General features: G+C 46.2%; 1 protein-coding gene across 1 annotated transcript in view; it reads right to left on the bottom strand.

The window, feature by feature from the left end:
* Window positions 1–1,875: 1,875 nt before the first annotated feature.
* LOC6595956 (collagen alpha-1(XV) chain) overlaps window positions 1,876–25,580 on the bottom strand; it is a 55,711-nt gene continuing 32,006 nt past the window's right edge. Inside the window, exons 5-23 of the mRNA XM_026989725.1 lie at window positions 20,813–20,908; window positions 20,104–20,139; window positions 19,946–20,014; window positions 19,474–19,540; window positions 19,229–19,374; window positions 18,988–19,125; window positions 16,778–16,924; window positions 13,588–13,701; window positions 10,636–10,878; window positions 9,327–9,404; window positions 9,009–9,252; window positions 8,716–8,793; window positions 7,619–7,773; window positions 7,435–7,527; window positions 4,954–5,076; window positions 3,113–3,243; window positions 2,370–2,549; window positions 2,085–2,315; window positions 1,876–1,981 (exon numbers count right to left, since the gene is read on the bottom strand). Of these exons, the coding sequence (XP_026845526.1) occupies window positions 1,876–1,981; window positions 2,085–2,315; window positions 2,370–2,549; window positions 3,113–3,243; window positions 4,954–5,076; window positions 7,435–7,527; window positions 7,619–7,773; window positions 8,716–8,793; window positions 9,009–9,252; window positions 9,327–9,404; window positions 10,636–10,878; window positions 13,588–13,701; window positions 16,778–16,924; window positions 18,988–19,125; window positions 19,229–19,374; window positions 19,474–19,540; window positions 19,946–20,014; window positions 20,104–20,139; window positions 20,813–20,908 (2,475 nt within the window). The remainder of the gene's footprint in view (window positions 1,982–2,084; window positions 2,316–2,369; window positions 2,550–3,112; window positions 3,244–4,953; window positions 5,077–7,434; window positions 7,528–7,618; window positions 7,774–8,715; window positions 8,794–9,008; window positions 9,253–9,326; window positions 9,405–10,635; window positions 10,879–13,587; window positions 13,702–16,777; window positions 16,925–18,987; window positions 19,126–19,228; window positions 19,375–19,473; window positions 19,541–19,945; window positions 20,015–20,103; window positions 20,140–20,812; window positions 20,909–25,580) is intronic.

The raw sequence follows: 25,580 nt of genomic DNA, 5'->3' as shown, positions 1-25,580 counted from the left end.
TGTTCAGCTTCCTGTTATCCTTATATATGTATATCAATGCGTGTTTATGGATATTAATATTTCACGGCCATATACTCGAGGCCAATTACACTTGATTGCATAGGAATATATATTTACAAATACCTTTCAGAGCGCCCAATGTCAAACTTTAATTGATCAATCAGTACATCAGCTCGGATAGTTCTTATTAGGGATTGTCCACTCTTCTTATAAGCAAACAAAAAATACTCCTCTCAGCATACCTTCCACGTTTCGATGGTGCACATTTTTTCTCTAAACACTCTCTAATAAAACCATTTTCAGTGCATTCGATAGTTTAGTTTTTATTATTTCGTATTATTTATTTAAGTTATATTATAATTTATTTCTGTTACGCTCTTTTCATTTCATCATATTTTATCATAGTTTAGGCTTACGACTAGAGGGTTCTGTTCTCGTTCTCGTTCTCCGCTTCAGTTTTGATTTCACTAAATATATATAAGTATAGTATGTTACTATAATGCCGTCTTCTGGCTGACTCCATGCCATCTATCCGTCCGTTTGTGTTCTGCTTTTGTTGTTTGTGGTTTGTTGTTTGTTGTTTCTTGTTTAAATTAATACCTTAACTGTCGTTACAATTACATTTAATTACAATACAATGTTTTAGTTGGAAATGCATTGATTAAATGCAAAGAAATTATGTAACTAACTATAATTAGAATTTAGTTAAGTATCCGTATTCGAATTTCAATAATTTACGAATATTCCATACATGACACGATTGCGGATATATGTATGTATGTATGCATGCTCTTCTGTGAGTGTGTGTGTGTGCTGGGTTATGGCTATATTTAGTTTAATTAACTTTTTTTATCATCGGATGCATATAAAAACTGGATCCGAACTTGGATTTCGAGTATTCGTTTGAGTTGCGCGCTACACTGTAGAAAATCTCCCTCTGACCTAAGAAGGACTCTGTATAGAAAACGTTCATAAAACATACGCTGTAGTTGCAAGTATATCCTACGAGTATGTAAGTTCTTATAGACAGGATAGAGTGGGGAGTGAGATGCATGCGATAGTTTAAAAACGCTTTCGTATCGTTCGTTCCTTCGGTTCCTTATAATTACACACACTTAGAAGTCTTGTGGCGAAAAAAAAACACATTTATACACGCATATACAGAGTCATGTGGGATATGGGTTGTAGGATGGGGAATGTTCCCCGGGTGCACTCCCGTACGAGCTAAGTAGGAGACTAATTTGGCCAGTAATGCGTATGCCCAGACCCTGGAGGCCTCTGGGCTCTTCCGTCTTGGTAGTGATGCCAGTGATGCCGTTGCCTTGCCCTGGCCCTTGCCCTTGCTCTGTGATCGAACTTACGTAATTACAAAAAATTGCATTATTAAGTTACGGCTAACATTAGGTTACAAAGTACAAATTACAAACTACGAATACGATTTCCTGCTTCAAAAAAAAAAATTTCTCTTGCCTTGTACTGAACATAAAGTACATATGATATACATATATATATATGTATATATATATATCTCCGATATATATATGTGGTATGTATCGTATTTCGAAATATATATTAGGCATTACCTACGAGTAGTATTTATGTGTACGGTAATATATTGTACGAGTATGTGTTTATATGCATCCTCCATCTGTCGTCTGAGTATTCTCTTTTTGGTTTCTGTTTGGAATTCGCTGATTATATGCATGGCCATGATTTACGTTTACATTTAATGTGGGTGTGGTATGTCTGTGTCCGTGATTTGCCTTGTTCTGGTTCTGGTTCTTGTTCTTGTTCTTGTTTCTGTTGTGGTTCTCGTTCTGGTTCCTGTTTTATGTATGAGAATGGTTTGGTATTGTTCTTGCTGCGACCCCGCGCTTACAGCAGTAAATCGTCCAAATGCGCTGCATACTCCTCTGCTGTGCGGAACTCCAGATTCTGGCTGCGACTGGGACCACGACTGTGACTGTGGCCATAGCTGTGACTGTCGTGTGGGGCGGGGGGAGGGGGGATAATGAGCAAAGTTTGGGCGGGCCATAAAACGTTAATGCCAAATCAATAATGCCAAACCGTACACGTGTAACTACCTGTCGCTGGCGTCCCGCTTCTTCCGCTTCCGATCCTGAGAGAGGGCCTCCACGCAGAGCACAATCAGCTTGCCATCGCAGGGCTGGCGCTTCTGTTCGAGCAGCTTATGGCCTGCCAGATCGCTGGCGTACCCGCTCTTGTCGTGGGCACTCGAGTGCCAGGCGTCGCAGTATGTGTCCATGGAGCGCTCTCCATTGGGCAGCGATCCATGCCAAACCATCTTCAAGGGCCTGCAGTTGAAGAGAATGTGAGCAGCTTCTTTGGGAGATAACGAACCGTCTTACCATAGCGGATCCGTCATCACATTCTTGCCGCTGAAGCTGTAGATGCGCGGCGCCTGGGAGAAGAAGCCGCCCTGTCCGTTGAAGATGCCCTTCCACGAGTTGAAGAGCACATCGCCGCGCGTGTTCACCACGGGCAGGTCCCGGTCAGCCGGACGGACAATGGAGTCCAGGTTCTGTACCCTGTGGGCGAAAATCAGCGTTTCATTTATGTGCTAGCTAGTAATGCAAGGAGCAGGTTATGGCCATCATACGAGCGGCAATTACATGCGAGCAAACAAACGGCCATCAAAAGAAGTCTAAGGGGCAGGTGCCGGCGCCTCACTGCGTGCGTTTCCCGCACCCCCCTATATTCGCTTATTTATTCATGTTTTTCCTTCATATATTTAGCGCCTCCCTGCCTCCCTGCCACCCTGCCAGCCTGCTTGCCGAAGTACTCGTACTTCCCATTCAGCTGGCGCTGTGTAAATAAATTGCACGAAATTGTTTTCAGAAGCTTTTGTTCATATTTTGAGCCCTGTTCCCCTTGGCTCTCGCCCAGATATCAAGATTATGCGTCAACTAATGAGTTTCCCGAGTGTCGGCTGAGCCACGTGGCGTATGAGCGATGCCGAACACGGCTGGTATGGCTGTACGCTCGGATTGCGAGGAGGCTTAATGCCAGAGCCAAAAACTAAGCATGAAAACACGGCTAATACGCGTACAAAATCTAGAAGAAGATAAGACACACTCGACGCGCTACTCACCTGGAGGAGAGGAACGCCTTGAAGGTGCCCAGCAGACCGGCTCGTCTCCCCTGCCGGTAGCAGGCAAAGTCCGCGCCGCGGATTCCCTGCAGGTCGCCGACGGAGGGCTCGTTCAATGCGGCCACGCGGAGCTGTTCCAGCGAAGACGGTGGCGGGGCAGATGTAGATCCAGGAAAATATGTCAGGAAATTAATGCGGAATTTATGTCAAGCATTTTAAGATCTAATTAATACAGAATTTAATAGCCAGAAATTGTTTGAGTTTGAACAACAAAGGTCTTTGGCCAACAAAATTGTGGGGGCGGTGGGGGGGACTTGAAAAAATGATAAGTGGATGTAATGGATAGTAAAATATTTCAAATAATTGCCTGCATGCGGCCGGGGGGAATACGGGATACGGAATACGGGATAGAGAAAATAATTAAAGCGAAACTCAGGGGAAAAACACTCAAGACGGAGAGGAGCACAAGGGTCGATTCTTAGGTAATTGAAATTCAGGACTCACCATTCGCGGATACCACTAGAAATGTGATTTTAATTACATATTTTAAGGCATTTCGTTGGTAATCCCCGTTAATTTTGTTTGGAAGACGCAGCCGAGGAGTGTGGGGCAAAAATATGTTCAATTTAGTAGAGATAGAGATGGATATTCATAATGAAAGTTTCGCATTCTAACACCAAGCACAGGAGGAGAGGAGTTGGAGCTCTCAACAACCGTGATCTGTGCTTTCATAAGAGATGCGCTGAGAACAAAGCTTCAAGGATTACGATTACCCAAAACAAATGACAAAAAATTCAATCAAGAAGCGTCTAGTTAAAAAGCAAATCATCCAACATACATATACATATAGTACTAGTACATATAAAACGAGTTTCAATATGGATAAAAGACGGTCTCAGTCTCCACTGGATTGGTCGAATGAGAACACAAAACCGCCAATGGGCGTGGGTGGGCGGAAAAAACACACACAGAGAGAGTGAGAGACAAAAGCAGACAGAAAATCAAACTACACCAATTGTTCCGTGTGCAACAGAACTCAAAATGCAATTTCGCTAATTAGAAATATTTTCATTGACCAGCAAACAAAATCAAATTATTTATTCAACAAGAGAGTGTGTGTGTGTCTGTGTCTGTGTATGTGATTGTGCAGGAGATGCGTTAATTTTACAATATTTCGAGTTTTTCGAATTGGTTTTTGGTTGGTTACTTTCACTCTACGCTACGCTACGATACTGTATGCCATATGGTATGCCATATTATGGATTTAATTACCGTTTCGTATTCGGGCGCGGTGGTAAACTGCATTTAACGATAATTAATTATAGATAGGTTTAGTAGGGTTTATTAACAACACTGCTTCGCATTTGATATGGAATTAGAAACAACACTTTTGCCTTTCTTATAGATAAGTATGGATAGTTTAGAGGATGGATAGCTTGGAGTTTCTCAGCTGAGTCCAAGTTTTTGTTAGAGACACCTCAGCGGAGTAACGACATTCATGCAGACAAATCGATACAAGTGTTTGCCCTTGACCCTTGATGCGCGTGAAGGGTTGAGCAGCGCGATTCATGAATTATTCATATTTCAACGAGGAAAAGTCGAGTACAATTAACTCTCTCTCGCTCTCGCTATCGCTCTCCCCTCGAATAATATACATAATTCAAAGGGAATCACAGATGGGACTCTGATTTCACAATCCCATTTCAAGCACTACTCAATTGTTCTCTGCATCAATGCCATTATCCGATGTGACAGAATGTAAAATATATGTACATATGTACATACGCGCATATGTGCATATGTATTTTGTTTGTATCGTAAGCAACAATGGGGGCACTCACCGTGGGCGTGTTGAGGGGGGGTGGTGGACTGTTCAGCAGGTTCTTCGATTGCAGGTCGAAGCGCATTGATGGCGCCACCGTGGTGGGCGGGGCGGGCGTGGCGATCGGCACCAGGGTTCCCAGCTGCGTCAAATAAGATGGAGGAGACAAACGGGAATTAAATGTGAAAACGTAATTAAGAGGCTGGCAGACAAACAAGCGTTTGATGAATTTGTAATTAATAAAACAAGAGCTCTGCACAAATATCCTTCCGCACAAGCACCGGCATCATCATCAGCATGGGTATCGTCATCGGCGGAGACAACGACAACGACAACGACAATGCGAACGACAACCCTTTCAAAGTAGTTAATATTTCAGCAAGGACAAGGAGCAAAGAGCCCAGGACTCGCCCCATTATGAGATGAAATCAGTGCTCTTGTATTGAAACTTTTGCTCAAATATTTGCATTACGTGTAGGGAAATATGTAGCAAACAGCTCCAGTCCTGCGCTCGCTTTTTTGTACGGAATTAGGGTCAAATTTTCGACTGCCATCCCTCCCGAGTGTCGTGCCATAATGCGCGGCTCGGGTCTGTCCCCAAGTCTGGCTTTGGCGCTGTCGCAGCCGCCGCCGCCGACGCGTCGTCGTCGTCGTCGTCGTCTGACAAAAGTTTTAATTACTATTTTGAACTTTAAGTAGTCGACTCGTGTACTGAAATCTAATTAGACTGGCGCCGCCTCGGCTACAAGAAAGTACGACTACGAGTACAAGTATCTCGGGCAGACAGCTACAGCTGTGTAGGGCCCAGACGAATCCGAAATGCAAATGCCAGTTAGTAGGGCAACAAAGGGGCTTTGCTCCGGCTCGATTTTGCCGTATTACGAGCACAAGTACGAGTAAGAGTAAGAGTATGAGTAAGTGAGTACCCTGCACCCTGACAGTTCATGGTCCTGCGTTGGGGTTTTTGTTGTCAAAAAGTATTTAAATGCTGCCGTCAAAGGCAAGAGACTTCAGTTTCATTCGGGGGCCGTCTTATGCACATGCCAGGCACAGTTTGCCAGGAACAGGGAGCCAGGCGCCAGGAGCCAGGAGCCAGGACCAGCTCTGTGCCCTGCCCCCGCTGTGCTGGCTTTTGTGCTTGCATCAACGGAAGCGGAAATCGAATCTTGAGCAGTTTTTTCCTTTCTTTTTTTTTTTTTTTTGCTACCCAATTCCGAGAATATTGTACATTTTAGGCACAAAAGCTGGCACTAGTTTTCTCTTTCATTTTCCGTTCTCCATTTTTAGATTTCAATAAAGACGCAAGCAGCAGAAATTGTGGCCACTTTAATGTTTAACAAGCTTCTGGGAAATCGAGCAATTTTGCGTGTAATTTGAGAATCCTTCACAAATGCTGAGCGTGGCAAATTGCCATGTAGCATAGCAGGGTCCAGTGTCCAGTTTCCAGCGGCCAGTGGCAAGTGGCTAGTGGCTAGTGGCAAGTAGCTGTTCACCTTGGCCAGGACCCACAGTGCGCTGTGGCGACAGGCAAGATTAATTGGCTTGTGGCACTGGCGAATTTAGGGTGTAGGAAGTAGGATCCTGCCTCCCTGCCCCGAGTGTCCAAGGGACGATAATAAAACCTTCGATTTCCGTTTAATATTATTTTTAATCTGCTGCGGCAGTTTATGACTCCAAGGCGGGTCCCCCCCGATCGCTGGATGCATGTTTTATATTTCGTCAATAAATGTTTGAAAGCTGCCTGCCGTCCGAGGGTCTGTGTCTTGTCCTGTGTGTAACATCGAATTGCCTGCCACATGCCACATGCCATATGTCCTTTGCAACTCCCCTTGAGTCTGACTCTGAGGCTGAGGCTGAGTCTGAGTCTGAGTCTGAGGATGTTCTTGTATCCGTTAACTGGGACAAGTGAAAAGCCAAGCTCAAGTCAATATAATTGAATAACGGGCCACACGCACCCAGACATCCCCGGATACGCACATTCCACATGCTCGTATGTGCGACAGTTGCGATTCCATGGGGCAATCAGTCCGTACGTCTGCAACATTTAATGTGCAAATAAAAAACGAGTCGACTCGAGTCGATTCGAGTCGATACAAGGGCAATGCCAAACAAACCTTATTTTATGGCAGCCAAGAAAAATAAATAAATAAATAAGAACGGAGAACGGAGAGGGGAGAGGGGAGAACGGGAACCGGGGATTGGGGACCATTGCTGGTGCCTTGGGTCTCCTCTTCTATTTTTATATGCATTTTATTCGGTTTTGTCTTGTGTTCGGTTCATGGGGCACATGGCCATAATGGAACATCACTCAGCCGCTCGGAGGTGGCTCTATAAAATAATAACCGCCCGCCAGCGTGCTCAGCGCTTGTCATATTTGGCATTTTAAAAGTGCCACCCGCTTTTAGCCTGTTTGCTTAGGAGCCAGAAATCAAATCCAGCTCCCTTCCTGGACCCAATCCCCAACCAAATCTCCAGCCCCAGCCCCGATCCGAGGACTCACCGCAATGTATTGCCATCCCTTGTTGACGCGCACAAGGAGCGCCTCCTCCTCGGTGATGTAGGCCAGTGTTCCAGGCGGGTTGAGTGCCGATTTCTGCAGAAGATACGTGCACGAGTATTTAAAGCGTTTAAAAATAAATGCGAGATTCCAAATTTATCCAAGGGAGGTTATCCGCCGGTCCCACCTTTGTCATTTCATCGATATTCTGGAAGGTGACTGCGCCGGGCACAATCTTCATGTTTATGTTCGACGATGAGGCCGAAAAGTATGGTTCCTCGCCCACTGCTGGCCCCAAGGCCTCTTCGTGCTTATGTGAGTGTCCCGGCTGGCGAGGAGCCTCTGCAAGGATGGAATGTGCATTATATGGACGCCCAAAAGGTCTCAAAACTACATTTTTTTTCGATTTCCCTGTGTTCTACATAGCTACAGTAATTTAAGAAACTTAATGGCACTACGATGTGTCGATTAAAAAAGAATACAAAATATAACAAGCGATACAAGATACATGTATCCAGCCTAAAGACTGGAACTGTCTGGAACACATTTAAATTTTCTAAAATTTATGAAATTAATTTGCAATGGAAAATAAATATATAACCACTGTTTCAAGCTAACATTTTAATACGGCATACGATACGGCAACCGTGGTTACAATAGATTTTGTACATATGTTATATATTTAACATGCTAACATTTAATTTCCGAGCTACAAAATGTTGTACATTTATTTTGTTTTCACTTCCATAGACCCCAAAATAAATAGCGAAATAAAAAGCGCAGATATGTTACGATTTAAACAGTTTTAGCATGAATAAGTTCTTGTTTTCTATTTCCACATAGGTATCACCAGGGCACAAACACACAAAAAAAGTATACCCAAAATATGGCAAATATATTCGAATTCCAGGCTACGAGTCAGTAAAACATAATGTAGGTGGCACATGACTCGTGTGCGTTTCCCGGAGAAACGAAAAAAGGCATGACGGTGTTAAAATACTCGAATACGCAAAGTGTTTACATGTTGTACTCTATCAACGGGGGAAAATGAGTTAATGATGATGTGCAAATATGGGAAGCAGAGCGCTCCATTCACTACGTGCGCGAGTGGGTGGGGTGTTGGGGCGGCATTCCGTGAAAGTGATAAAGTGGCAGTGGGAGAGGGAGAGGTGTGGCCCAAAGGGAAAGTCATGCTACGGGCACATTCAAATGACACGGGCATTCAAGGGGCTAATGCTACTAGGGCTACTGTGGATGGAGTTGAGATTTAGTGGGTTCGTTTACCGGCTGTGCCGTCGGGCCGATCGCGCAGATCTTGCAGCTCTCGCAGGGCTTTGAGTTCGTCTAAAGATGAGCGCGCACCTTGATGACGAGTACGATACAAATGAATTCGATTGATTGGTTTTTGGTTTTCTGTGGTTTGGTTTGGTTTGGTTTGGTTTGGCTCGGGCTAGGAGAATGCTAATTATGTACAGGTATTGTATGATTGTTCAAGGCACAACTACAGGCACCTAACTATTCTGGCACTGGACATATTTACAACCTGGCCCGACGCCTGCACGGCGGAGCCCACTCACCTGGTCGGCCGTAGTACGAGGCGTCGCCAAAGAAGCTCCGCGAGTCCATGCCCGGCTCGCCCTTGGGGCCGGTTATCGACAGTCCCGGCAGGCCGGGGGGTCCCGGGGGACCAGGCGGTCCAGCCATTGGTATGTACTGGACTCCACTGCTGTCTCCGTCCCCGCCGCCCGATGCGGGTAGTCCCGGAGGACCTGGCAGGCCGTCGCGTCCGTCCTGGCCAGTGTCACCCTTGTCACCTTTGGGCTGGGAGGAGACATGTCGTTTCGGTGATCGATCACCATTGTCCCGAAAGTAAACGGATTCTTGTGCACACTTACCCCTTCGCGACCGCCAGTGTCTCCTTTTGGACCCTTCGGTCCCATCTCACCCTTTGGTCCTGTCATGCCGGGTCGGCCCTGCGAATCGATTAAATCGTGGGATTATATGTTGAGATTCTTGAATGATGTCAGATCTTTGACTCTGTGCTTTGCCAGAGTGAACCTCAAACTTCGATGCCTCACCGCCGCGGCCCTTAGAGTTCTTAGAGGCTTCTCAGAGTTCATTAGATACGTGCAATTATTGAAATTACTGCAAATTACAGTGCCACAAATATGCTGTGCGAGCACGTAGCAAACAAAAATCACACTCGACTTGCCGTAAGTGGGAAAGTTCGGGTAAAATTATAAGATCATTGGCAGCAACGGCCGCACGAACGTAATGTCTGTTGCAAACGAGGCTGAGCCAAGGAGGCATCCGTAAGGCAACGGTAAGAGCCCACGCCTGGCCCACGCCTGGCCCACTAGGGCAAGTTGAACTATGGCCAAAATGGCCAAACTTTTGCCGTTTGGAGTGCAACAATTTTCTAGTCGCAATGCTTTTGTTTCCCCGTTGCTCGTTCCGGCAATTGAGCCAAAGTTTCCCTTTGGCCGCCACTCCGACGCTGCAGTCCATGTAAATACGTTGCTTGACTCTGATTTGAAGCGGTAAGCGATGCCAGTTGGCACAGAGAGGCAGGCACACGCGCCTGCCTCTCGATTCACTGACTCAGACACGGCCAAAAAGGAAAGTTACTCTTTGTTGCCACTGCCATGGCTGGAGCTGCTAGTGCCAGTGGCAGTGCCGGTTCCAGTGCCTCTGCTTTTGTTGCCACTGCTGTTGTTGCCACTGATGTTTCTGTTACTGTTTCTGTTGCTGTTGCTTAGTGTTGTTATTGCGGAATAATGGCGGAATTTCTGGGTAAACTGCAATTGGAATCGTGCACTGACTGCCTGCCTGCCGCGTCCTGAATAACCGTGATGAAAATGCACTTAAAATACTTTTCGTTTGAGTTTATTTCGCCAAGTTGAGTGCCGCTTTCGTTTTTGCATCTTCCTCAGTCTGGGCCCAATCCCAATCTCTTACTCTTACCCTGATTGTCTACATCGCGAATGCGGCCAAAAGCTGTCTGTCTATCTGTTTGTATCTGAACTCTTTCGCTTTCTCTCTCTCTCTCGCTCTCTCTCTCTCTCTCTCTCTCTCTCCGCATCAACAACAAAAGGAGGAGCAACAACAGCAGGGCCCAAATGGGTGAAAGCATGTGAAAGTTGGTCAGCCTCATGAATATGCAGGCAAAAGTTACGAGTAGCTCCTCTCCAGTACAGTGCTTACCGAGTGTCCAATATCGCCCATGGCTCCTGGCTTGCCAGGCGGTCCAATTGGTCCAGTGGATCCGGTGCCGCCGCGACGTCCTCGCATGCCCTTTTCACCCTTCTCGCCCTTGGTTCCGTTGGCGGAAAGGCCCTCGAGTCCGCCCGGCTGGCCAGCCTGGCCCGGGAGGCCGGGCAGTCCGGGAGTTCCTGGCTCACCGGGCTCACCCTTTGCGCCGTTGGACCCATGCGCACCTTTGTGACCCTAGCAGAAGGCGGGGCCGGAAAGAAAGCAAGTGTGTGAAATGATTTACGGGCTTAAATATACGCTACATGTGGCCCGAGGGGAATGGGAATGCGTATGGGGAAAGGGAAAGGAATCAGTTTAGGAGTGGAACGGGTATTGGGGATTGGGGTCTCGGGTACAGCCTCAGCCTCTCGCCTAATTTGGCCGTAAAACTCAATTTCAAACGTTTTGTCGACGACAGAAAAAATTCAATTCAAACTCATTTTGAAATCAAATCAATTCCGAAATCCCGCACCCACACACGCACCGCACCGCACCGCACCGCTTGGGGAAATTTATGCGCCCGAATGTATGCACCACAGCTCGGTGACAAGCCCGAAAACACAAAAACCATATTCCTTTTGGGTCTCCTCAGCTTCCTCCTTTGTGGAAGTTTGCAGCCCCATACCCCGCTCCGGCTTCTACCCAGCGGGTGTGCCGACTCGATTCATCCCCAGCGTCGTCTTCCACATCATCAGCGCCTTAAATGGTTCGCCATAAATTTGCACGCGCCTTCCCCAACATTTGGATTTGGTTGTGGAAGCAGCTCGGAGGCGGCTCTGAGGCGGCTCAAGCTTGTGGATGATCCGACTCCTGTTTTCCTTTCGGTTTGACCCACCCTGGGCCCAGACCCAGCTCCATCTCCATCTCCATCTCCATATCGCCAACTTAATACCAACTAATGAATAATTAATAAGCCACGCACACAGGCACACAAAGATACACAAGCACAAGCACACATGTACGAGTATCTGTGTGTAATTCGCCCTAACACAGTGCGCGCGAATGCTCCGGAGGCTGTCTTTCGAAGACCTCCAGAGGGAGGGTGAAGGTTAAGACTTGGGGATGTGTCTCTTTTTTAGGTTTAATGAAATGAACCTAATTGTGCGTGTATTCATACGTTTAAAATGCTAATTTCCATATTAGTTTTCCGAAAATTGTAGTGCAATAACGAAGCGGGATATGGGAGAGCGGAAAGAAACTTCCTTCCGCCTCCGCCTCGGCATCAGCCTCAGCCTCCCCTCGACAAATTGGGCGTAAATTTATCATAAAATCCGAATCGATTTTTACATAATGTGTTTCCACTGAAGCAGGAGGAGATTGTGAGGAGCTTTTTGCATAATTTCTTTTTATTTCACGCACGATTAATTCCGGGTGTGGCCACAATGGGGAAACTACTTAAAATAGGCCCTGCCCCGAGGTGAAGACTGGCGTAAGATTCTTTTGCCACAAGCCGCATATATATTACTCATATCAAAGGTCGTGTAAGTCTCTGGAGGCTCCAAATTGGATGGCTCTGCGGTAGGTGGAGGTGTGCTGCATCCGATTTCGAAGAGTAATCTGCGACACCGGAAACCGTCAGACAGGCCACCAGGCCGACCAGAAACACAAACAAACAGACGAACAGACGACCAAACATATTACGCGAGCCCTGTTGCCAGATTTAAGTTTTGAGGTTGCACATAAAAGAAATACGAGTGTGCACGCCCCACGCTAACGAGGGATAGAGCGAGGGTCCTAGGGCAACTATGGGACAACATCTGAGGGTGCAAAGCCACCCCAACTAAGCTGCTAAATGGCATACAGGGTAATGGCAAGGAAGTAAGCGTCGCCTAAGCAGGATGAGCTCCCCAAATGGCCAAAACTTATTATGAAAATAATGCCAACAAGAACTGAAAAGAAACGAAACGAAACGAAACGAAACGAAAGGACACGAAATAGTTAATGCTCACTGCTGACGGAGTGACTGCTTCCCAGCTGTATCCAGACTGTATTCAGGATCCAGTGTGTGACATGCCGATGCCATGCCACATCCAGGAACTAGTCCACACGGCACCCCTGCGATCGTATCCACTGAAAATCAAATGAGCTATAAACGCACACAAATTGTCCCCCGACCAGCGGGAATCATCAGATATCGGGAGCGTCTCAAGTGACGCATTTCGGGACTGGCTGCTGATAGATATTTATGTTCCAAATTGGGTATTTCCTGCTGGACGACCGCACAAATGACTGCGATGGCCATAAATATGAAAACGGGGAGGCGCCCAGCTGGAGCGAGACCCCGTGTAGCATCTAGCTCCCAGCCCGTGCCCCACGCCCCGCACAAAATATGACTGTTTATCAAATTGGCAACAATTTAGCTTGGAATCAGGGAAGTACTTAAGGGTTACTACCAGGCTATTCATTTGTCTAACAAGTATTTATAACATTTGGCTAATAACTGAGTTTTACCAGCGCAAATGCTCAGCAACTACTTTTGGTAGGCGGTTCAAGCACATCAGAAAAGTACAAGGGTTTCCTTAAGTATACCCTTTGGAGCGGACGCACTAATACGTGTGACACACACATACAAGCAGGGAATATTCCCCAACCATTTGCGCATTTGACCAGGAACAGCCAGCGACCTGCCCTGGCTGCCCTGGCTGCCCTGGCTGCCCTGGCTGCCCTTTTGAGGAGCCTCAAAATCAATTGAGCAGTCAATAGGGCAGAAATTATTATATATTTGAAACAACAATCGTGTGGGCGCCTGCACACTTTATAATATATATTATATATAATATATATTCTCGTACACCCACACACGTGCGCCGAGGGATACGCACATTGGACTATGAGTAGGAGGAGTATAAGGAATAGGAGTTGGGGAATACTTGGGCCATTTATTAGACATGCCCTCTGACTTACCGGATCGCCGCGTTCGCCCTTCTGGCCCGCTTCACCTTTCTCGCCGGACACACCTTTGGGTCCTGGCTGCGTCGTGCCTCGGAATGTGCCCATCGAGTTGACCATTAAGGACTCCTGTGTGTGTGTGTGTTGATGTGTGTGTGTGTGTGGGGGGCGGAGGGGGGAGAGACGGCAGGCATAGTAATTTGTTAAATATTTGCTTGTTGTACAATTTATTTTCGATACATGTATTCTGGGGCCCACATTTTTTAACCAGCAGCAGCGGGCAGCCGGCAGTCGGCAGCCGGCAGCCCCTTTTGACGAGGGACACATGCCGCAGACACACTAACATACAGATACGGCCGTATGGAGGTGTATCTACGGCGGAAATTTGATTAATGATCTTCCCCCAGATTGGGGGGCGGGGCTAATGATGCCAAGTGGTTCTAGTCCATTAAGTGTTGTGGCCATTGCTTACCCGGAGCCAACCTTTTGCCTTTTTTTTCTCATATATATTTGTCTTTTTTTTCTTAGTCGTTTTAGTTGTGGGAACATAAAATGGAATTGTTAAAATGGTTGTACCTTGAAAGTCCTGGTAGGATTCCAATTTATCTGTTATTTATGTGTTGATTGTTATATAAAATACATAATTTTCGATTCGATTTACGTTTAAAGTATACGATTATAGAGCAATGAGCGTGAAATTAGAGCGTATTATTAGATGAATTCACTTCGATGGCGAAAAGTATGAAATTAAAAGATACTCTCAAAATTGCAACTTTTACAAGACGAGGCACAATTATGGGGATATGGATAGATATATGTACATACATATACGGATATGTATATAATTTGATTTCTGAATAAAAGATCTGAAACAGACATGTCAACAATCAAAAGTCTCTCTAATAAACATAAAATATAAAAGCATTGCCTCCCCAAAGTCCCAAATCGTGGCTTTTAAAAACTTTTACGAATAAGAACGCCATGCGAAAATCGGCCATCATTCTACCCTATAATCACGATGCATACAAAACATTTAAATGTATAATATTTTATGTTTCTTGAAGTGTGACCCATATGGACCTTATTCTGATCCATATTTCGGGTATATTCAAATTCACAAAGCCATCGATAGCTGGGGGGGGGAAAAAGAAAACCAATTCCCTTATTGGCGAGTCTCCAGACACCGCTTACCCTGTGTATGTCCAAGGGGTACCACACCCTACAAGAGCAACAACAGAGGCAAGCGAAAAGCTTTTAAGCATCGCCACCAAAGGCCGGCTCTGCCACGATGATAATGATGATAAACCCTCCGACATTAAACAATGGAAGGGCCGCCAGACGCCAACAGGCAGGCTACAGTCGAGAGCCGAGAGACGAGAGTGTCTGATTTTTACTGCCGCTCCGTCGACCACAAGTAGCTTGACACTTTCATAAACGTAACAGTGCGATAATGATTACGGCCCGGTCTCCTCGTCACTCCCATGGAACTCTCCCCCAGTTAGACGGTGGGTTGAGTGGGAGCGTGGAGATGGGCAGAGGGGTAGAGGGGGAGAAGCCAACATACGGCGTTGAAATGCGGCGATAAAGCCGGGGCGGCAGGAAGAAAAGTTTCACTCTTGCATGAAAGGGTTAAGAGTGGCAGCGATACGGCCAGGATGCCAGGATGCCAGCACTGATGTGTAGGTGGGTTGGTGAGTGAGTGAGTGAGTGAGTGAGTGGGTGCCAGTATCTGTGTGCGTGTTACCGCATTTAACCGCGTGAACCGCGCGCCGTGCGCTGATAACGGTAATTGCCACAAGCTGGCTGGAGGTCTGGCAGCGGCAGTGGCAGCAGCAGCGGCAGCGGCATCGACATGCGGGGCCCCGGAATTGGGCCTGGAAGAAGCCCATGAGCTAGGGCTAGGCTTGACTTGACTTTGACTCGCGTGCTCGAGACGCTTACGTTTCAGGCATTTCGCAGGGAAATTGTTGATGTTGTTGTGGAATAACCTTTGCGGTTTTAAGATTATTAGCAGAGATAGACCATTTGTGGCAGCGGTGCCAGCGACAACGACAACGACAACGACACTGAAAGCGCCAGAACGTGCTCGCCAGCTCCTGTGGCAGGCAGCTCCTGGCTCCTCGCTCCTCGCTCCGCAACGACTGGCGTGACGCCATGCCCGGAATGGGAATGGAGCAGGTCTGTGCCCAATCCGAGTGGTAATTTTTCACAGTTGCTCTGGCTCTGCTCGCCAGGAAGGAAATTAGTTTAGGCAAATTGTGTGGCTTGTAAAACACGACGGACGTTTACCGCGCGCCCAGACCCAGACCCAGACCCAGTCGAGGGCCGTGCCAATTCATAAAGATGTGCGTGATTGAAAACAGACGGAGACCAGAACGAAGACGGATGGGGACCCGGACACCAACCTGCAAGGCTGCATTAACAAACGCGCCTCTGTTTGCCCAGTGTAAAAGGTGCAATTTTGAGTCAGAACCAAATCCAAATATAATAAAAAAAAAAAAAATTTTAAAAGTATATTATCCTCGGATTGTGACCGAATTACGAATACCCTGGTAATCTGGCAATATATTATTTTAAAAACTCTTTAAATTAACCTCTTAAAGAGAAAGGTAATTTCCACTGAATGCATGGTTTTTTTTTTACTTTGATCTTTTTAGGAGAAACAATATTACCAGGGTATTATGCAGCTTAAAATTCTTAATACTAGATGAAATACTTACTGAGACTTAGAACTCTGGCTAAGCCAAAGTTTGTGGGTGTTTCAGAGGGCTTATACATATATGACAAAGAAATATTCTGCCACGCTGATAAGACTACTTTAATCAAGATTTAGTTGGTATGTTCCATTGGGTATACTTATGAATATATTATTTAATACTGAGAGATGATGTATATTATTTAGATGTAATCAAAGAATAGGACAAGCAGAACGACAACTCTGTAGTAAAAGTTATTATTTTAAATTATTAATTTCAATATGTAATCGATAGCATTATATCCTAAGCTGTATGCTAAGGTTGGGCCTTTTGTGGATTTGAATTAACTATTCTGGCTACTGACATCTTATTGGTAGATTATGCTCCACATGAAACACCCATTGCAATAAGAGTATTCGTTGAATACTCGTACATTCATTGTTTTACAATGACGGCGTATTCGCATCTTTATAGTAATTTAAATAGGTTATATCTTGAAGGATACTTACATCGTAGTTCTCTGGCAAACCAGGCGGGCCTGCTGGTCCCGGTGGACCCGCGACTCCGGGCAGACCATCGACGCCTGGCTCGCCCTTCTGTCCCTGGGCACCTTCGGATCCCCGGGCGCCTCGAGCTCCAGGCACGCCGGTGGCTCCCTGGATAAACGTAAGCGGAAATATAGGAGAAGAAAAGAGAAGCGGGGAGGAGGAGAATGTCGCCGGCAGCGACAGAGAAATAAATCACATTAGTGGGCGTGCATATAGTGCTACAAGTCTACGTATCTACGTATCGGTCTACGTCTACGGTTTCTAAGGGGTCTAGCTGGTGGCTACAACATTTGGCCACAAGCATTTCAAAGGACTCTTCTGGGCCAGGGCTGGGCCTGGGCCTGGGCTTGGGCCTGAGCTTGGGCTTTAACTGGCCGTGTGGCCGATTTACATAATCGTTGCGATTCAGTCCGAGCTCATTAATCTACGCGGGCCCTAGACCGGGGCTGGGCCCGTCCTGGTCCCGTCCTGCGGTTTGGGCCAGGGACTTGGTTGGGCATTCCAATAGCGGCAGCGACATGGATGGGTACACAAAAAATGTGTCTCCGAATGTTCTTAATCTTATGCAAAATGGTCACGCTGTGAGCCATTTGCGTGCCTCGCTCGGTCCGTGCTCCTGTTCTTGTCGTTCTTGTCGTTGCTGATGTTGGGTTGTAGCTGTTGCTTATCGTCGTCTTTTAAATTAATTGCTATTAGTTAAGGGATTAGCAGTAGGGCAACAAAGTTGTCGCAGGAATTTCCGGTATGCGCGCCAGCTGGCCATATTTCTCAGCAAGCGAAGCCTTTGGGACTGGGACTGGGCCCGGACAAAAACCCGATGGGTGGGTCAGCAAAGTACTGGGTTGACTTAGAAGACATTCCCTGCGGTGGGGATAGGATAGGCATAGGCATAGGCTGGGCATAGGCTCGGAATATTTCCCTAGCTGTTAGCTGCTTGCGATGGACCGCAGAATGTCTCGCTGGCATACCGCTTTCCTTTTGATGTATTGCAGTGTATTGAAGAGGCTGCGTTCCACAGGTTGCTAGAGTGGCCCAAATGAGGACAGACTGTTTCAGATTGGATGGAGAGTGTAGAGTGTACAGTGTAGAGTGGATGGTGGATGGTGGAAAGAACTGGGCAAGCACTCTGTCTTTGGCTTCCTTTTGCTTTTTGAATAATTCCTAGAGTAATGGACATGAATTCAACATTTTGTAGGAAGGTCTTCTTATATTTTCGGTTAGCTTCTCAAACTTTGGCTCTGTTGCGTGATAAGCACTTAAGTGAGTGGAGTGGACTTAAGAGTAGAGTGGAGCAAAGGCCAGGCAGTCATCTTGTTGTAACATTGTGGACTTTGCCTTTGACCCGCACACACACACACATAGAGACAGAGACACAGAACCATAGAGGCATGGGAGAAAGAGGTAGAGTGGTGTACACATCACATGAAGTAAATGGAAAGTACAGTCAAGTGTAGTTCAGACAGACCCCTGCCCCACTCACACCCACGCAGCCATAGACACAGCCGTAGTCCCTTTGTGCGGACGTACGGAACTCTTATGGTTACCAAAGACGTTCTCAGTTGATGAGATAATATAACGAGTAGCACCCGGAGAGTGGATAAGTGTTTAAGCGTGAGCTGGCGCATAAAGAAATTTTCGTTACGTTACGATTCGTTCCATTTTCATTTTGTCGTTTTCTCGCTTTCTTCTCATCTCTCTCTCTCTCTCTCTCCCTCTATCACACTCTCTTTATGTGTGTGTGTGTCTCTTCCTATCTCTGTGTGTGTGTGTGTGAGTGTGTGCGTTAACGTTTTTTCCATTTCCGGTTACACGCACAGGCACACAGACAGACACCAAACACATCTCCACTCCATTCCACTCCACGCAGATGCACAGTGCAAATTATGATGTTTGACATAGGAAAACATCGAGGGAGTGGAGCCCCTTTAGGTCCGGCCAGCCGTCCGCCATCCGCCACCAGGCACTCTCACTCTTGAAGATTAGACGATGTGTGTAATGAAATTGAAAATGTGTTAGATTCATGTCAAATATTGCCTTTTAGGCAACCCGTTGTAGCTCGGAATTGCCCCACATACACACAGAACACAGATGATGAGCGGACTCCGTCCAGGGGGAAGGGAACGAGATGTGTCCCAGGATATGGGCGAAGACAGTGCGGCGGCTCTACTTACGGTGTGACCAGGGGTGCCTGGCTTCCCGTCCTTGCCCTGCGTACCGGGCGCACCGCGCAACGTCTCCCGCAACGACTCGTTGTCCTTGATGGCTTCTAGGATATCAGACGCATTACATGTACATTCGCCAGTGTATTTCTGAAAGAGAGAGAAGAATCAGCATTTCGTAGGGATCACATTACCAGGGCCATGCCAACGGCCAACGGCAAATATTTCCCAATTTTAATATTTGGATACTCACAGCCCCCGCACTCGTTGTCTCGACAAAGGGTGGATAGGCAGCCGCTTCGCCCTTGGGTCCAGGTGGACCCGGCGGCCCGGGGGGGCCACGTATACTGTCGCCCTTTGGTCCGCGCTCACCCTTCTCGCCCTTGATGCCGCGATATGCTGCAAGGATTAAAGCGGAGTGGAAATGGAAGTGGAAGTGGAAGTTGCATTAGCATATCTCCTAATTGGGGTCCAGATGAGGTCTGGCACTGCACTTACGTCTCTCGTGCGTGTACTGCGTCTGTCCTGGGGGCTGCATGCCACTGGCGTCGAAGATGTCCGTTGCCTGTGGACGGAGAGGAGAACGAATATCGTTTGCTTATTGAAAACTCATTAAGACGTGAGTGCAAATAGTTGTTGCATCGATCGATTTTCCCCGCTCCGCCTCCGCCCCCGCCTCCGCCGCCGACTCCGTCTGCGAGTCTGGACCTGGCAGTGAGCCAGAGCCAAATTAACTTATAACTAAATATAAATATTTAATTATGCAAAGTGCAGTCGACAGTCGACCACAGTGTTGACCCACACTGACCGATTCTGGCCCTGGTTTTATGGCTCTTTCAAGAGCACTGTCAATAGCAATACCAAAACAATGCCACTGCAAACGCATTTCTCAATGAGTATTACACTGCAATTTGCTCTATTTAATTGTACTCTTCTGGCACTGCTTTTTTGCGGCCAACCCCAGACTAACCTCATCCGCGGAGGACCAAAAGTCATCGCTTAAAATATTCAGTTCCGTAGACTCTTCGAAGGGCTCGCCCTTAGGACCAGAACGAACAGCCAAAGTGGGGAGGGAAAAAAGTTGAAATTATAGTGGGAAAAACAAAAGATTTCAATAGTAAAACATACCGCTCCAGATCCCTCATCGAGGAAAGAATCAAGATCCTTCAAAATACAAATAAAAGTGGAAAGAAATCAAATTATAAACGAGGCAAAATAATAAATACTACAAAACATAAATGAAAATGTAAGACGTTGGACAAATTATGAGAATTTAAATTAAATTAAAATGGTATTTTTTTTTAAATTATTTTGGATTGGAGTTTTTAAAAATGTTGTGGTAAAAATATCCTCATATCAGAATCATCAATTTTGACTGCGAAACTAATTAGCAATAAATTGGACGTTTTTGTAGTGTTTTGATGAGGCAAAATAGATATGAAATTAATATGCTATTCCTTATTTGGGAGGTAATATCATCACTAATACCATATCACAGGAGTAATCGGACAATGCATGGCTTCAACTAATCCTATTTTCATATTCTGATGCCTGACACTTTGGGGAATTCACAATTTTGACTTTAGTCCGCTTACATTTAATTTGCATGCCATAGAAGTCTATCTGATTACACATTGTTTGCAGTGTTCTGAATAAATACGCCCAAATCCAATGCAAATCTTCTCTCACTTGTGTGGACATAATGCAATTTTAATGTAATTTATCAGATATGATAAGATGATTTGTCTGGCTATTCATTAATTAATTTAAATCCAAATCATTGCATTTCATTCGGTTGGTTCTGTGGCTTTACAGCCGGGCGCAAAGGATGACTTACCGCTGCGGTTGGGGCCGCCGTGGCCTTTGGGGGCGGCATACATGTGACGTTTATGGCATCGGGATTACCATAAACATTGATTTTTTCTAAATAGCCCTGCGTGGAAATATTTGTATTACATTTAACAGCCGTATCCGCACTTCAGTCGAATATAATGCAAGTGGAATAGTTTTCGAAATGCTTTCCCATCGAGCAGCACGCACTCATAGCCCACTCACTACCCACTCCCCACTCCCCATAGATACGCACATGAATACATAATAAATCAATCAATTTGTATGGCATTTAAATAAATATATGCATATGTATATTATATGCATGTATATGTTTTTGTGTACGAGTAAATAAGTAGAGCTAAGCTCGATGCCAAATGCATCGTTCAGCACTCCGTTCATCGTGGATAAGGCAACTCCCATGACCACCATCCCATTACCGAGAGACCCATCGTAATTGCTGCAAATCGAAATTTATTATTGATGTTAATTTGCAACAGTGACTGCCACCGGGGCCGGGGCAACTAATGTGCCGTGGTTTCGGATTTAGAATTACAATTAAGCATGCATATTTCACATTAGCTCGGTGGTTCTGCAGCTCTGGATCGGTAGCGAGCTTCCCGGAACGGTGTAGGGCAAACATCCTTGCTCCTTGAGGTCGGGATCTGAGCCCAAACAGAGACAAACAGCAGTCGGAATGCTAACCGCAGATACTAAATGCTGCATGCAGCATACATACGGTATGTATGGCACAGGACAAGGAGTACAGAGCACCGAGTATAAACTGCAACCAGTGGCAAGACAATGAGCCACAAACAATGCGCACAAAAGCAGACTCGGGACCTGGCCTCCCTTCATCCCTGGCCCCAGGCTCACTTCCCAGAGATAGAGACACAAATGCTCAATGCACATTTGCCCTGCAAATAAAAATGGCAGCAAACACTCAGGCACAGCCCCAGCACCAGCAGCAGCAGCAGGTCCAAGACCAGGAACAGGACCAGGCCCGGGACTAGGACCAGGATCCAGGCCCAGACCCGACTAAGCCACCATAATAGCAGTCAGTTATTGTTGTTTCTGCTGTTGCTGTTGCTGCTGCTGCTGCTGTTGCTGCTACATCTGTGAATGATAGTAATGGCCGAGGAGCTTTTATGCTGCTGCTCAGTTAAAAAAGTTTTGTCTGAGACGCTAACTCGTTGAATTTGGGGCTAAAAGCGTGCTGGCAAGGCTCACAATGGCTTAATATGCGGCCAAGCGGAGGCAGAAACACAATCCTAACCCAGAATTCCTCTGTTTATGCGCCCTCCAAAGTTCGGATTCCCCAAAATACACTTACGAAACGGACGGGGAATCACTTTAATCCAAAGAAACGCTTCTGCAGAAGATTCGCTATCAATTAAATAGAATTATCTCGAATGCGGTACAACTGAATTTTTAATTTAGATGCGGTTCGGGGGAGCAAACTCGTGAAATTTGTTCATTTTCTGCGCATAAACGAAACCGCACACTGAAAGCGAGTGCGATAGACAGATTAAATGGTATAGGGCACACACACACAAACACACACACACACACGTGGCCCATCAATAGACATTGAAGTGAGCATTGTCCGCCGTATAGCTTGTTGCTGTTGTGCCATTGAGCACGGATATTAAAGTTTTCGCTTTGTTTCGGGCTCTGCTTTGTTTTCGGGCTAAGAAAACTATGCGCTAAACAAATGGCAAACCGGCGAAAATCACTGGACGAAGAGGCAGAGCATGAAAGCAATGTCCGTGTCCGTGTCCGTGTCCGTGTCCGCATCCGTGTGGCCCAGTTTCCATTTCAGCACGTGCTTTTGGCCAAGTCAGGTATGTGTTTGCGTGTGTATGTGTGTTTGTGTGTGGGCAACAAAATTAGCAGCAAGGAAATTCACTTGAAACGGAAATTAAGTAGCAGGAAGTGGCATTTTTGGGCGGCGTGAGTCCCCGTCGCGGTAGCTGTCCTTGCCGTTGGCCCAGGCTCTCATTATTACCTGCATTGTTTGCCCCAAGTAAATCGACAGCAGTAACCATTACGAAAAGAGCTCCTGGAATGCACTTTGCCAACATTTTCCATGAAAAATTCCTCTGGCGAACACTGAGAACACATTCAGGCTGCGGGTTCCAACTCCTTGATGGCCATTTGAGGAATTCAGGGGTAAAGGGCCTTTAATGTGCCCGGAATCTTATTTTGCTAAGCATATAATCTTTTAAATTTTAAAAATAAAACTATAAAATATACTCTGTACCGATAACCAGTTAATTAATTGATTAAATAGTGCATAAAGGTACAAATTAAGTATTATTTGCCCATCCCTCTCTTGCCCTCTTTGCGTGTCCGCCCACGGGAGCTTTCACTGCAAACCAAGTTTTTCCATTACGAGTTATCCCTTATTGCCATGTGAATCTGGCAAAGGGAAAACTATCTCTTCATCTCTAAAGGGACTTAACCTCGGCAGCAATGAGAAGAACCCTTTTCGACCGATTCTCGAGCATGACAGAATCCAGGGCGATGAACTGATAAGAGGACATCAAAGCTTACCTCTTCCACAATATTCTGCAACGGCAGAATAGCAGAACAGCAGATCAGAGGCAGAGGCAGAGGCCGAGGCAGGGGCAGTGGCAGTGGCAGACTCAGTTGGACCAACGAAAAGGCACAAATAAACAGGGACTGGCGGGTCGAGAGACAGAAACAGAGACAGAGCTGCGGATTGTGACAGAGGACAGAGGGTCAAGCGCAGACAAAGGCCGTTGCTGTTGCTTGGCTTTTAAATAACGAAATTCCGGCCGCAGGGCACCGGAGAAGCAACATTCTCTTTCTCCTTTCTCTGGGCGGAATATGATTTTAAGTTTAGGCGAGCGTTTAGTTTAAATAGTGTCAGACCTAGTTGGCCTAAGACCAACGGCGGCACAGTAAGAAGGGGCAGGCGGCGCAGGCCGTCTCTGCAGTGGCAGGTCGGTCAAGTGGCGCAGAGCTCCGAGTGGCATGAGCAATTAACTGAGAGCTGCAGCTGCATGTGCACGGCAGGGCGGGCATGGCATGTGTGCCCGGGCGCCTGTGCATTTGTTGTTTGCTCAGTGCCGCACATAATTAAGGCCAGAAATGAACTGAAATGCGAAAGAAGCGGAGCAAGGACACAACATGCCACTAAAGCGAGCGAGCCAGAATGGCAGAAAGGACTATGGGACTACCGTCAGCAATTGCGGCAATATTTGCGTAGCATCGAGCACCGAGCACCGAGCATCGAGCATTGAGCATCGAGGGAGGCATTCATTGCCTAGCAATGAGCCACCAGACCTTTGCACTTGACAAGGGTCGGGCAGCGGCAGCGACAGTGGCAGTGGCAGCATGTGCGTACGAGTATTGAAAATGAAAATGAAAATAAAGCAAATAATACGCAAATCGTTGACCCTTTTTCATTTGGCAAGTCAGAAAGGTGGGCCAGACGGACGAAAACCTTTTGTGTTGGCAGGTTTTGAAATGCCAGACACGTTTCAGATATCCACAAAACTGAAACGGACTAAGAAAACGAAAAAAGGACTCTCCAACTGTTGGCCACAGCACGGGGCCATGGCCGTGGCCGTGCCCACGCAACTCTGCGGCTATCTGGTAATTTGTCAAAAATGTGTCAATAATGGAGATCGATTGTGGGCTCTTAAAAATTAACCGAAAATGAATTCAAATGGATTATGGGAACACAGAGGCACAGAGGTTCTCCGATTGGTCTAGTACCCTAGAAACGACCACTAAAATCTCTTAAGCTAATCTAGAAATAGATGTATTACAACTAGAAAATATAAATCATATCCAACTCTTTCTCTCACAGTCAATATCTCTGTATTATATACAAATGTTGTAGGTCGCCCTCCGATATTTTACTCTTATCGTCGCGAGGGAGCCGAGTGTTTAGATTATCTACTTTCGAGAGGATATTACTCCATCCTCTTAAATCTTAAGCCTAACGCCAGCCTGTTTGAACTCTGGCTTTCGCCATGTTAAGTAGTCTTAACTCCAGTTCACTCCTTGTCGCCGGTGCTGCCGTGTTGTAAGAATTAAATTTTTAATTAAGCACAAATATTTAATAAGTGAAGTTTACGGCATGCAGCGGCACCAAAACAAAGGAAAGCTTTAAGCATTAAGATTACCATAAACTTGTTTCCGCTGATGCTGCTCTTATACCCTATCCCATTATAAAACAGGGAAAGTTTCATCGGTTACGGTGACTGGGATGCGGCAGGGAAACAGTTTTGGAGCTATAGATATTTATTTATCCTGACGACTTCTTAGTAACTCGACAGCTGCGATGCATCCTCAGACCTATCACATTCTCAGGCAAGTCCCGATGGTTAGGGTATCAATGGTTCGTCTTTATATAATTCAGCTAAGCAGCTTTTGTCTTTTTACGTCCGTCTCTGCAGTGCGCTTTACCTTTTACATAACCGACAATGAAAGCTACTGCGACGAGGACAACAGCGGAAACGGATGTATATATTTTTGTCTGCTCCCGACAGAGTTGGAGTCTTCTTTCTGGCATTTGCATGTGCGGCCATTTGCTAGCGAACAGATCCAGCCGAGCGAGTGCTCTCCCGCTCCACACGACTGAATGGCTGTACAAAAGTTATGCCCAAGTTAATAGATAATTAACCATGCAAATTGCCGCGCAACAGTTTACAAATATCGTCGGTGTCATCGTCATCGCCATCGTCATAGTCAGTGTCATCCTCATTGCTGTCACTGTCACTGCCAACATGCGTAAGCAC

This window comes from Drosophila persimilis, unplaced genomic scaffold (genome assembly GCF_003286085.1).
Source record: "Drosophila persimilis strain 14011-0111.01,24,50 unplaced genomic scaffold, DperRS2 tig00000431-arrow-pilon, whole genome shotgun sequence".
NCBI classification, from domain to species: domain Eukaryota; kingdom Metazoa; phylum Arthropoda; class Insecta; order Diptera; family Drosophilidae; genus Drosophila; species Drosophila persimilis.
The sequence above is the reverse complement of the archived record's forward strand: the minus strand, read 5'-3'. Positions and strand labels throughout refer to the sequence as shown.